We start from the raw sequence: 13,437 nt of genomic DNA on the forward strand, positions 1-13,437 counted from the left end.
ACTCAGCCCTGTGCTAAGAAAGCTTGTGCCCGAACGCTCCTTCACTCTCAAGCCTCCAACTACACCACCAGTGAGATTCTGTCATGAACCCCATTTTACAGATGAGGAAACTGAGGACCCAAGAAAGGAAGCAGTCTGGCCCACACTGCTTTCGGCTTTACCTGAATCCAGGTGGTCCAAGTGCCAGGGGTCGGTGGCGGACGACATAGGTGAGAGGGTGAGTGGGGAAGCCCCACAGTTGGACTCTACCAGTTCGCCCTGGATGTGAACGTGAGCTGAGATGTTGGTTTGTCTCAAAGCTGCCTTGAGGGGAGCTATCTGGTTGAACTGGACTCTAGAGAGGCACCCGGTGAATCCCGGGGTGTTGTACTTGTGAATCTCTTGGTCAATCTTCCCCGTTTCTGAAAGAAAAGAGAAAGAAAGTAAAAATCTTACCCCCCTCACTATATTCCTTCCAGCTGTAAAACACACTTACTTGTCTTTGAATGCCTGGGTCCAAATCTCACTCTTAGGTTTCAGGTTAAGATGTTAGGTTCTTTTAGATGCAATATTAATGAGTTGATAAGGCTTAGGGCTAGAGACGTCCCTTGCAAAGAACCTTCGGTGTTACCAGAGAGCCAGGAAGGGTAAGGACTGGCTAAGACGGCACTTGTTAAAATAAAACACGTTCATAACTACCTTCCTGACACTCGCCATGTTGCTGAAACTGACAACTCTCACTTGGCTCTGATTCTTCGCCTTTTTGATGCTTCAACGGCCCTCGTCCTGTATTGAACAAGGTCCCTGGCCTAGCCCTCCTGATAAATGATGGTTTCATATTGTACTTCTTTCTTATTTTCTTCTTTAGAATTCTTTGTTTAAAAGAAAGAAAAGAAAAAAAAAGAAAATGTTCCCAGAACGTGTAATTGGGCATTTCCTTTCTTCAGAACCCATTCCGCTTGGAATTCTGAGGTTTACAGCGTCCCACCCAGTATCTGATGGACGTTTTGGAAGCCAGGACACTCTGCCAAGTCAATCGCAAACACATACATTCTTACACATGTAAGAATCACTCCCCCTCCCCCTCAGTAACTTCCTAAACTAACATTCAGATGGGGTGAGTCTGAGTAGAGGCATTTCCAACGTGTACCGTTTAAATTAGCATGACCACACACTGTCACACCAGTGAAATCAGTAAAAGGAGTGTCTTTTTGACGCTCTGCCCCGAGCTCTAGAAGCTGTGCAGCACAAATGAATGTTGAGGGAGTCTGAGAATTTCCTGGTCGCTCCGTGTGGTTTCTGGACCAGCAGCATCAGCATCTCAGGGAACCTGTCGGACATGCGAAATCTCACAATCAGAAATGAGGGGGGTGTTTTCATAAGGCCTCCTGTGATTCTGATGCTGGAGGACCACAGACGTAGGTGGTGATATCGCAGTGCTGCAAACCCACAGTATGGGCCACCTGTGCTTTAGGGGAGAGCACAGCAGTCTGTATTCTGGATGGGAGATTACATTCACGTGATGACTACCTTTGAAATATAAGGAACAGGAGGTGAGATATTTACCCTCCCACTTGAACTGTGAGAAACAAAGATACTGGAAAACAGAAGGCTAGCTACGTCTGTAAAATGTTGAATTCAGAGCAGGGGATGTTTCTCACTAGGGCATGGACACAGGTGAAGCAGTCTCGTAGAAAAATTTACCCGTCATTAATCAAAGAATACATGAATAGAGAAGGGAGCATGCCTTGGAGGCACAAGAAGTGGATGTATTGGTATTCATGGCATTAATGAATCAGTGCATGGGACTGACCAGTACTAGTCCCGTGTGAATTTCAATTGATGGAAGAGATGTGACATTGGGGATGATGAAGAATGGTAATCCTGGGGATTCAAATGGGGTCTTAGACATGTACATAAAGACATTGAATGAAGGATCCTCCATATTTTTCTCCTGCAGGAAGATTCAGTCTGTGATTTTGAGCTGGAGCATGTGCCACTCAGGATGGGGCGGTAGGAGGTACCTGCGACCTGTACAAAAACCCACAGTCAGGATGCATCCTGAGGGTTCCTTTGATGGCTGGAAAGAGGCTCTGGTCCCAACGACACCTGTGCTGGTTTGTTCCCCTCTACCTCCCTTGCTTTCTCTTCACTGACTGCAGGCTACTGAAGGATTCATACTTTGTCTCCTGGTCTAATACCAGAATCCCTCATTCTAAGACCACCAATGTGCCTTCCTCACAAAGAGTTCAGATATTTAGTTTCCATTCCCTCCCTCAAGCGATCTGCCTTCCCTTGAAACATCCTCAGACCAAGGAGACTCAGTGACTGCTACCAGAGTGGAAAGGAAGACCTCAGCTCCTTGCTTCCCTAAATTCCTATCTGGTTTCACCTGCGGTTGAGGCACCAGGACAAGTGGCCACTTGGTGGTAGGAAACTACATAGGAACAACCTCAGCTCCATGAGCTGCTTCTTGCCCATAAATGGAGAGTTCTTTTTAGCCTGTCTAGCCCTGGCATAGAGCTCCAGAAAAGGGAATTCTGGGGCTGGTAGCTACTGCCACCTGGTGGGACTTCAGCTCAGTTCAATTCAATTCAATTCAACTCAACTCAACTCAACTCAACTCAACTCAACTCAACTCAACTCAACTCAACTCAATTCATCACAGGTCTCGACTGCCTGGTAGCAGTAGCAGGAAGAGAGTGATGCAAGGATTTATCCTAGGCAGCTCACAAACTTGCGGGGGGAAACAAACATATGTACAACCACCCGACTAACACAACTGAACACAAGCTGTATAATAACAAGAGGTAACATTTTTATAAAATGTGCTAGATGTTTTATAAAAATTTGGTATTTAATTTCCTGAACCATCCTATGGAGAAAGGAGTGTCATTATCTCTGTGTAATGTGTGAGGAAATGGAGGCTTTTGCTTCAGGCCTGTCGTCTCCTGAGGCCAGGCAGACTGACCTCGGAGCCTCTTAACCATGACCATTTTCTGAGCTGAGAAAGAGACTATGTGTTTGGCAAGATTATCAAAGTCTATGGGAAACCAGCGAAGCAAGTTTGTGTGGGGTTCTGGAGAGGTAATTTCAGGAGAGGTAACACGAGAACCAGGGTTGTTCTTTTTTACCAGAAGGTAAACACATTTTTAAGTGTACAATACAGTCTCTTCAGCTCTAGGCACTCGGCTCCACGGCAGGTCTCTAGGACTGACTCCTCTTGCAGAATGGAATGTTCCTTTTGACGACCAACTCATGCCCCCCTCTCCCAGCCCTGGCAAGCACCGGTCTGCTCTTCTGCTCCTATGAATTTGATTATTTTAGATTCCTGATATAAAGGATATCCTGTAGTATTTGTTTTTTTTTTTGTGTGTGTCTGGCTTATTTCACTTAGCATAACGTCCTCCATTCACATTGTAGCAGATGGCAGGATTTCCTTCTTTTTTTTTTTAAGACTCAATACTCTTCCATTGAATGTGGAGACTACATTTTCTTTATCCATTCATCTGTGGGTGGCTTTTTAGGTCATGTCCATGTTTGTGCTATTGCAAACGATACTACAGTGAACATGGGAGTGCAGGTATTTGTTTGAGACCTAGATTTCAATTCTTTTGGGTGTATATTCAGACATGGAGTTGCTGGGTCATATGGCAGTTTCCTTTCTTTCTTCTTTCTTTCTTTCTTTTACAGTTGACATTCAATATATTTTGTATTACTTATGGATAAACAGCATAGTGGTGAGACATTTATATAATTTACGAAGTGATCCCCCAATAAGTCTAGTACCCACCTGGTACCATACATAGTTATTACCATATTTTTGACTACATTCTCTACACTCTCCTGTGACTATTTTGTAACTGTGGCTGTTCTAGTTTTAATTTTTGGAAAGACCTCCATACATGTTTTGAATAGTGGCTGCACCACTCCACGTTCCCACCAATTTCTCCACATCCTCACCGCTTGTTCTCTGTCGTAGAACTCGGCTCTGACGGTGAAAGGAGGGAGAACTGCAGGTTGAGTGTGTTACAAGGTTGACGTCCTGGGGCCTGTGGGGTCTGATGGGTCCGAGCTCAGGCCAGATGGGGAAGGGCCTTGAACGACACTTTAAAGTGCTTGTATTTCAGTGAGAAACTCAAGGTGTTTCATCTGCCGATGCCTGCGATGGGAACTGCATTGGAAAGGTATTTCTAGTGGCAGCTTAGCAACTGCTTTGAGCAAATGGTCTCATTAGCCCTCAGGACCCTGGAGCTCCCTGGGCCAAGCAGGGACAACCTTGCTAGGCAGGGCTAGACCATGAGTATGGATCAGGGCTCGTTTTGTAATTCCCTAGCCTCCTCTTGCTCGCCCGTTGCTAAGCTGTTGTATAATCTATAATGAATTGGTCTTGGTTTTGTTTCCTCTGCTAGAGATCTGGGTAGGGAACTTCTGACTCCGTGGTATTTCATATGGTCCCTAACAGGTCTCTCAACTTTAAGTTAGGGCCAGCTTCCCAATCACACCACAGAAAATGAACAGCTTCAAAGCTGTAGGTACTGTCACACTTGCCTCTCTCTCTCTCTCTGTCTCTGTCTCTCTCCTTCAGCCCCTTTCTGCGTTTCTCTCTACTCTCTATTAGGAAAAATCCCCCGTGTTTTCAATTCTTCTTTCTTTCCTGAAAGGTGACTGGGTCACAAAAACCAGGGTTCTGTTGCCCAAGAAAGCAGACCCCAAACCCCCAAATCTGGATAGTGTTCCAAAGCTGGTTGATGTGTCTCTAAAGACTGGGTCTGAGACCCATTCCCCTGGGGGGGCAGGGGGGTGGCCTGCAACCAGTGGGCTTGAGTTCTGTGGTCCTGACTGTCCCAACTCTGGGCCATGTGGTCCAGAATATTCAGAGCTCCTTCCAAACCCAGCCTGGTGCTCATGTGTACACTGCGTTTGCACATTTGTGCTTTATTTCATTAAGTTTCTTAACAACCCTCTGAGCTACACAGACCATCCGCACTTCATGGACGAGGAAACAGGCTTAGAGAAGGTAGGGCTTTGGAAATGAATAAACGCGCGTATTTCATATAAAAAACAAAGACGTCCAACGTTTTGTATTATTTGAAATTTCTCTCTGGAATATAGACTCTATTATGTTGTTTGCATATTCCCTTGGATTTTTCGCATTTTGTAGTCAGGGGCTCTATAGAAATGGCACAGTGAGGCTCTAAAAAAAAATAATGGCTGTTAGAGACTGCTTCGAGACCTTTTCACGGGTGACTGAGCCAACAACACGGGGTTTGAAAGTGCTGTGAACTGATATCAAAGCTTTGCCAGCATCATATAAAGCACCAGCAAGTTCTGGAAATGCTCGTCTGGAATAAAACTCCATACTTCTCAGGAACACCCAACAAATGTTCGTGAAGCTATCACTTTAGTGCATTTGAGCTTATTACAAGCGAATTATGCTAATCTAATATTGATGGGACTGGTCTCATACTGAAATCAAATATTAAAATACGATTTACGGTAAGAAAGTACTTTCTGCATGGAGTTGTCCTGGTCAAAGCGTCATGTGTGTGTGTGGGGGGGACCCTGCTCTAAAGAATGCAAATGTTAGAAATGTAGTACAGTCACTTCTGAAATTAAATCCTCAGGCTGTCATTAGGCCTGGAATGTCTTACATTCACGGTGACGTGGCTTAGAGTAAAACAGTCCATTTAAGATACTGACATAATCCCTGGCAAAACCTTACAATGAAATGCTCCTGACAATACTTTTAAGGAGAATGCAGCAATCACATTTGCAATGCATTAGCATGCTTTCCCCCGCTTGTCTCATTCAGTGGCTGAATACCAAGTGAGAGGCGGGAGTGTTAGGAGAAAAGAGGAAAGGGAACATGAATGAGAAATGAGAAACGCAGGGAGAATAAAGCCAGCTGCACGGGCTTGTGTCAGAGGTCCAGGCACATGCTCTCCTCTGGGCCTGGGCAAATGCTTAGGTACCTGCTTCTCCAGAGGCTTCCCACCCACTTTCCTTTGAGACAGTGTAAGTTCATCTATGTAGCTGCCTCGTATATCCCATGGGATCTGCTCATCAGCTGAGTTTTGTAATGTTTCCTATCAATATTCTTTTTTTGGGGGGGTGGGAAGGATGTGATATTATGAAATATGAAATATCGCTGTAAAGTGAATTTTTCACTTTTTGTGAAAAAGAGCCAAATGATCTTAGAATGCCAGTGAGACTTAGGATGGCAGTGATGGAAGACTTTTTGATAAGGAGCTATTGTGTGCCCCTCGCCGTGGTAGGGCGTGGGGAAGTCACCCTTCTAAAGACTTTGTGGGATCCATGGGAGATGGCAGGCCCTGGTCCCAGCCCAGCAGAGCTGAGCTTTGCTCAGCAGACACTGCTGGGACACCTGGCCCCAAAGCACTGTCCGTCCTCAACTCTTGGGAAGAACAGGTCCCACTGGTGGCAGTGGGGGTGGTTTTCGGTAATTCACAGCCTGGACACTCAATGTCATCAAGTCACAGAATGAGGAAGTCATTTCACTCTCAGTCCCCTTTCAGTCTTTCAAAGGCTCCGTTTGGGACTGGACTGTCTTTCTTACCACACCCAAACTTGATGTTTTCCCCCTTTTAACAAAGAGAGAACCGCCGCTTCAGCAGGTAGCAGTACTGAATTTCCTAATACTTCCATAGTATGTATTTTTTCCCCCATCACTGCTTTATCATTACAGCAAGCAACACTGGTATTTCATTTTAGGGTTGCCATTCAAAATTTCCTCTTAACATAAATGGTTTCAATATAAGTTTATTTAAGTAAAAAGACAGAGTCTATTTAAAGAAAGGTATTGAGTAAGTAAAGGAGGTAACCAGAAATGGCAATGATGTAACAGGAAACGGCAAAAATATGACCAGAAATAGCAAATATTGTCAGTTGGTCCTCAAATTACGCGTCTTTGGGGCAATAGTGCTGTGCAGGAATTTGGTGCTCCTCCAAACCCCTGATTTTCAACCTTAAGCACCGCTGTTTCATTCACACAGAATTCCGTCTTCCTCCTGCCTGTTCATACTTAATTATCTGCGATTATCCATCACTTCAGAACTTCAGGGTTCCCAGTCCTTCAAAGGGAGCTCCGAACGGTTTCCTCCCAAATGCTGCCCCTGGTTCTACCTGGACCAGGTGTGTTCAGTCCCTCTCCATAAGGGCCACAAACCGGGAATCTGGACCTCTGCTTGATTTCCAGTTTCCTCGGGGGCAGAGACTGAACGTTCCCTGTCTTTATGCTCCTTGAAATGTCTACAACAGCACCCTGCACAAAGTAAGCCACCGGTGCCTGCGTGCACGACCGTACCTGAGACTGTCTATCTATTAAACAGTCTGCCATTCAGGGTTAGGTTGTGTGGGATGGGGCCGAGCACTGTGGACATTTAGGTACGGCCAAGTTCACTGTGGGCCGAAGTGTGTGAGCCTCATGGAGTGAAATGGTGTGGAACGGGGCATTGAAAGACGAAGGGGGAGTAGCAAATCTAGATCCAGTAGCTTGTTATTGCTTCTTCCCAGAAGCACTATTACCCGGAAATCTGTCCACCCCACTGAAAATGCACTCATCTCTGAAAACACTGCTGTCTTGCTCTTACCGTGACACCCATCTGTGAGCGCTGAATACCCACTGCTAACATAAACCCTCCACAGGCCTGCAGCATAGAGCAGTGGTCAGGCTGCACCTAATGGAATAAGCAGGAAGTGGGTTTGAAATCACTGCCTGGGCGAAGCTTTAAGTGATTCTTGTAAAGTGAGACCGAAATGAGACTGGTGAGTTGTAACTGGCTGTACAGTTGAAAACATGGCCATGGTGCTGCTGGGAGGGCAGTCACCCTAAATTGTGAGTCTCAGTCTCAGGGCTGAGCAGCTGGGACTCCCCTGAGAGAAGAGCTGATGTGGGTGATTAGGCTGGCTACAATTTCCCCATTTGTGCATAGCTGTATGGACAGGCACCTCAGTGGGTCCCAGAATTTATTATTCCCAGAATAAATAAGTGGGAACTAACCATAACCAAAACAAACAAAAAACCCCCCAAACACAACAACAAAGAAAGCTGAGCATTCATCTAAAAAAGCAAAAGAAAACCAAAGAAACTTCATTCCTCAATTCTGACGTGCTCGGATGACAAACGTTAGGCAAGGCACCGAATGCTGGACTCCAGATGCACTGCTAGCTCCCTGCTCTTTTAGGCACATTTTTTTTTGATCAGGGACGTCCTTCTGACCAGCTAGCTGCCTTTCAAAAGATGCTTAACTAGAATTAAATCCATATTCATGATTGATGTATAAATTATGTGCTATGATATTTCATTAACCTCCGAAAGAAAGACACTAATGAAATTTCACTGCATTTATTATATGCTTTTCTCTCTCATGGAGGAAGGCGGGACTAAAACACGCAGGTGTCATTTAAACAGGTCTTGACCTGTGACACACGGTAACTTAATTACAAAGAGGCAATGTGCTGGGAGAAACAGAATCTTTTTCTAAGGATAAAACAAAATTGGATTTTTTTCAGAAACAACAATAAAAAAAAAAGCCTTCACGTGAAGATATCAGCCTACTACACTATTTCACAAAAAGAGACAGTATTGCATTGTTATTTGTAGAAACTTATCACAGTCCCTGAACTTTTAGGGCATGTCTATAGGTTGAAATCGTCATTCGCATTCCTAAGAGCTAGACTGAAAACCGCAAGCTTATTCTGGTTGCTGGTTAATGTAATACAGCTGTGATTACAATACAAAAGGGAAGAGGTGATCCTTCCAACGCTTCCAAAACTCATCTGGCATCATACAGACACACACATCTCAAAGACAAAGTCTCCATTTTCTCTGGAATGTTTCCAGTTGTCAGACATAAGACAGAAAGGCTGGTGGCCCTTTTCTGCAGCCCCAGGCGCCCACTACATGGCGGGATTTTCAGGGCTAGGAAGACCAGGCTGTGCTGAAAGTACCAAGCCCTTTCAGAAACACGGACGGAGCCGTCAATCACACCACAGGCTGGGTGCTGTGATTTACTTCGTTAGAAATGCAGGTCTGAGTTTACCTCTAGTAAATAGAAGCTGCGGGTTCCAAAGACTTGCTCTTGGAGAATAGAACACGAATGCGTGGTCTGAGCCTCCCATGAGTTTGAAAGGAACGAGCCTACTTCTTACTCACTGGGTTTTATGCAACTTTTGCATGTTTACTTGAGCAGCAGCAGTAGAAAATTACCAAAATCCAGTGTGTAAGATAACCAAACTGAAATGTAGTACAGAAAAAAGAATCTCTTTCTCTGTGTGCCCTGCTTCTGCTAAACATTCATGTATGTATATATTTACTTATTTATTTTTAGGCTTTGGAAAGCCCTACTAAACTGCAGCCAACGCGATAAGGAGAGTGAGAAGAAGCTTTTAAGGTTTTTCCTTAATTCCTCTCCAAGTCATTGCCGAGTATTTAGCCAAGACCAGCTGCCCAGGGTCAAAAGAAGCTAACTCCCAGGGCAGCTGGGGATTTGGGGGCGATGGGGAACGGAGGAGAACAGGGTGCTGACCTCATCTATATCACCAGCACTATAATGAAGTGTAGGCTAGAAAAACTGTTCACAAAATTTTACATTTCCAGATAATGTCAAACAGAATGATTCAATAAAATAAAATGTGGTTCCCTCCTTTGTTCTCACTTATACTGTAATTCCTACCCCAGGAGGCCTGTCTCACCCAAGAGAAAAAAATCCTTTGAGGACTAAGGGTGCATCGCAGCGTAAACATGAAAGCGTTAGGAAACGGATGTCGGAGGTAGGGGTTGAACGCAATGGTTTTCGCAGGGTGACGGGAGACCTGTTGAGCACACAGAAGAGGAGTGTTGCCAGAAAGGGAGCTGGCAGGGTCCCCGACTTGCTCCACATGTTACGTAATTAACAGAAGAAAGAATTCAAGTCTTGGGACCCTGACACATGTGATGACGTTCAGAAGACAAAGCCTACGTGATTTGAGGCTAAACCTCAAAAAATGGACCGATTGTCACATGAATTTGAACAGTACAATTATACCCTGTCCTCCCAGACGCTACAAAGGAATGGAGCCCAGGTGTGGATTGGAAGGCCTGGGGGTATGTAAATGTGTCCCCCCCCCCCCCCACACACACACCTTTTTCTCCACTGTACCTCTAAGACCAACTCATTCTTTTCTGATGCGTGTAATAGCCTTCTAGGCTGGGGAAACACTGACAGAAGCTGTCTACGTTTCAGCAAAGCGTTTCACTAAGTCTCTCACAGAACTTTTGTGGTCAAGACAGATAGTAAGGTAGTGTTTTAAAGATCGATTTTTAATGAGATGAACTCTGGGTGGAATTTGATCAATGGGTGGAAATTGGCTTCAGGGGAGAATTTTGGTGGTGTGATTCCAGGCTGACATTTCATTATTTTATTAATTTGGATAAGGACGTCCATGGCACATGGACCAATGGGTTATACGGCATTGAGTAGAAAACGGTCGTTATACATGAGATAACAGGACCAGGAGCCAATGGGACATTGAGAGGCTGAAATGATAATCCAGATCTAACCAGAAAAGGTTAGCGGAAACAAATACCTACTTTTTCTCACTGAAAATACTGCCCACCTCCTCCCATCCCTCAAATCACCTTCCATATGATGTTGTATGGGACACACCTGATAACACCATGTGCCCTCCATCTTGTCTCTCCAACGCCAGCCCTGAGAGCATGAGGGTGTTTTAATTATAAGTGACTTTGGAGCTAAGAGTGAGATGTGGTTGAGTCAAGGAAAGGATGGAGTCTAGGTCCTAATCTAGGAGGTGGTTTCTGAGACTGTCCCCTAGCGCGGTCAGAAAGAGCCCAGGACTGTGCAGTTCAAGACAGAGCATTCTGAACAGGCAGCGTAGTACGCAGCCAGGTATACAGCAGACAGCCACCATGCTGGAAACAAGGGCACATGACAGACTCAGGGGAACTACAGGTCACTACCCCGGCTTTCGGAAAATCCTCTTTCACTGAAGATCCCCTCCCCTTGTGAACCGTTAACCAGTCCCGATGGTACCAGGGTGAACCATTCAAAGTTCAGAAGAAAAGGAAGGGTAAAGCTAACCCCAGCGCTGCACCTGCCTCTGTCTCTAGGTCACCTAAGTCAGGTGATGGGTATGACTCAGGTGGGGTTTACAGGTCTGTTCATTTCCAGATGCCTTTTAACAAAGGGCAAGTGAAATCTCTCCAATATTCGCTTGGAGCCCTTCATTTTCAGCTACGACTGTACGACTGTGCTAGTTGCATGCTTATTTTCCCAGTTGGGCAGAGTCTCAGGTCCTGTTATTATCGCTTCTCTTCTAGCTCCCTGTACATGTCATGGCACTTCTATCTCCACTTCAGAAGGTGCAAATTACAGTGGCTGCAGCACCTTCAAGAAAATGTCATTTCCTCGCGCTGGCAGTCATTTTCTCTTGGTGTCATGCTGTGTGCTTTGTTTCAGGGTATCGAAGCTTAAAATATTTTATGGGCCAATTGCATTAATCTCTCCTCTAAAATGTGTTAGTGTGAACCCTTGCCATCTTGGGAAAATGAATCTACCTGTAAAGACGTGTTTCTGTCTAAATGAGGATTTACGTCTCTTGGCATGAGCACATTTCGGTGTTTGTCCTGAGTGTCTGGAAGGCTTTTTTCAACACAGGACACCCGACAGCAGGGCCTCATGATGACTTTCAGGGACTCTACACACTTATGCTTTCAAGGGCCCTCTCCCCCATAAACAAACAGACAAATAAACAACCCCCCCCGAAAAAACAACCCCAAAAAGATATTTTAGGACTGTGTTGGTATAAAGATGAATATATTACTATATGAAAACATTTTCTTCCATCTAAAAGTTCATTGTTTTTCTTCTGATTTTAAAAGAAATTGAAACATTTTCATGGATCCCTAAATGTCTCGGGGCTGCAGGAACTATTGCTACTGAGCCTCGTGGGTATGTCGGCCCCTGCAGAACACATCCGATGACCTTTCTGGATGGTCTGGGGCTTGACCGGGGACACTGCTTTATCAGGCCGTGGAGAAAGCTGTAAAGTGGCCCTGGGTTTGGCATTTTGAACAAGGATTTGCAGCCACCTTTCTTTTTGGCCATTTGCCTCTGTCTTTCTTACAAAGGTGGAGTAAAAGTCATGCTACTTTATCACATGGCTGCCTTTCTGCAAGGAGCTAGAAATCACAAACCCCTTGACGCTCTCTCCCTCCTGGAAAGCATCTTTACCTCCACCAGCATTTAAAAATTGGGGAGCCATTTTAAAAGTAAATGAGTCATCTTCCTTGAAAGATGACATTTCTTTAGCCACCCTGCTCTCTACCATCTACACAACTTCTTTTCCATGTTTGGTCTTGGGCCAGATTCCCGGGAGAAACTGTGCTTTCTTATTCTATGGCGAGATGGAGGTGAAAAGTCTTACACAGAGCAGCTTTCTCAGGGAGTCTTCATTCGTTCATACAAGGATTTACTGAGTAACCACTGTATGCTAGGTGGTGGGGATTCAGTACTGAAACAGAGTTCCTCCCTTCATGGACTATAATTTAATCTCATGTAACATTGTAGATTCTGACAATACGCTGGGCAGTAATATTATGTGTTGTGTGAATTAATGGCTGAACGAATCAGTGGAAGGTGAGAAGGCTAATTCTTTAGGGTGAGCTCAAAAGTCAGCTGAGCGTCATTCCTTTCCTGGGGGAAAGAGCCCACTGCTCTGAAGCGATATTTCACTAAGAAAATTACAGCCGGGACAGGGATGGAGTGAGAGGGGAGAGGCTATTTTAGCCGGATGATCAGGGAAGAACACTGCTGAGAGTACAATGGAGTCAGCTTCCGGGGAGCCATGTACTTATCTGGGAAAAGCATCAGAGACAGAAGGAACAGCGGGTACAAAAGCCTGGAGGGAACACCTACACATGTGTCCTGGCTTCTCCTCAAAGGCTGAAACTAGGCGCTGGAGTGAGGGTGGCTCCTGCTCGCCCAGGTGTAGACTGGTGGATTTAGCAGCTTTGCATTCTATTTGGCATGTGAGCATGGTGGGAGGGGATGGGGTCCTCCTGGTGAGACAGCCTCACTGGTCTGCGGCAGGGGTGATGCTGGAAGGACGGTGAGCTGACAGAGGCCTGGGATGGGGCACTTTAAGACTGCAGGGAAATGGTGGGACAAAGACCTTTAGTAACTCATAGTATGACATTCGCCCAAACGTCAGCACCTCAGCATACACAAGTGCAGCAATCAGACCAGACCAACAACCACAGCAGAGACCTATGAGGACCGTGCTGGGGGTTGAGTTGGGCTCCCTAAAACGTTATGTTGAAATTCCAACCCCTGGTACCTGTGAATGTGACCTATTTGAAAATAGGGTCTTTGCAGATGTCATTAATTGAAGATGAGGTCCTAGATGATTAGAGTGGGCTCACATCCAATGACT

At 45.3% G+C, this 13,437-nt stretch overlaps 1 protein-coding gene across 1 annotated transcript in view; it reads right to left on the minus strand.

Annotated features, from left to right (window-relative positions):
* The window catches only part of CNTNAP2 (contactin associated protein 2), a 1,494,727-nt gene that overhangs the window by 26,997 nt on the left and 1,454,293 nt on the right, over positions 1–13,437 (minus strand). Inside the window, exon 22 of the mRNA XM_088799852.1 lies at positions 162–401. Coding sequence (XP_088655978.1) covers positions 162–401 — 240 coding nt within the window. The remainder of the gene's footprint in view (positions 1–161; positions 402–13,437) is intronic.

Source organism: Rhinolophus sinicus, chromosome 8 (genome assembly GCF_057876585.1).
Source record: "Rhinolophus sinicus isolate RSI-liver-muscle chromosome 8, RSI-T2T, whole genome shotgun sequence".
Taxonomy (NCBI): Eukaryota; Metazoa; Chordata; class Mammalia; order Chiroptera; family Rhinolophidae; genus Rhinolophus; species Rhinolophus sinicus.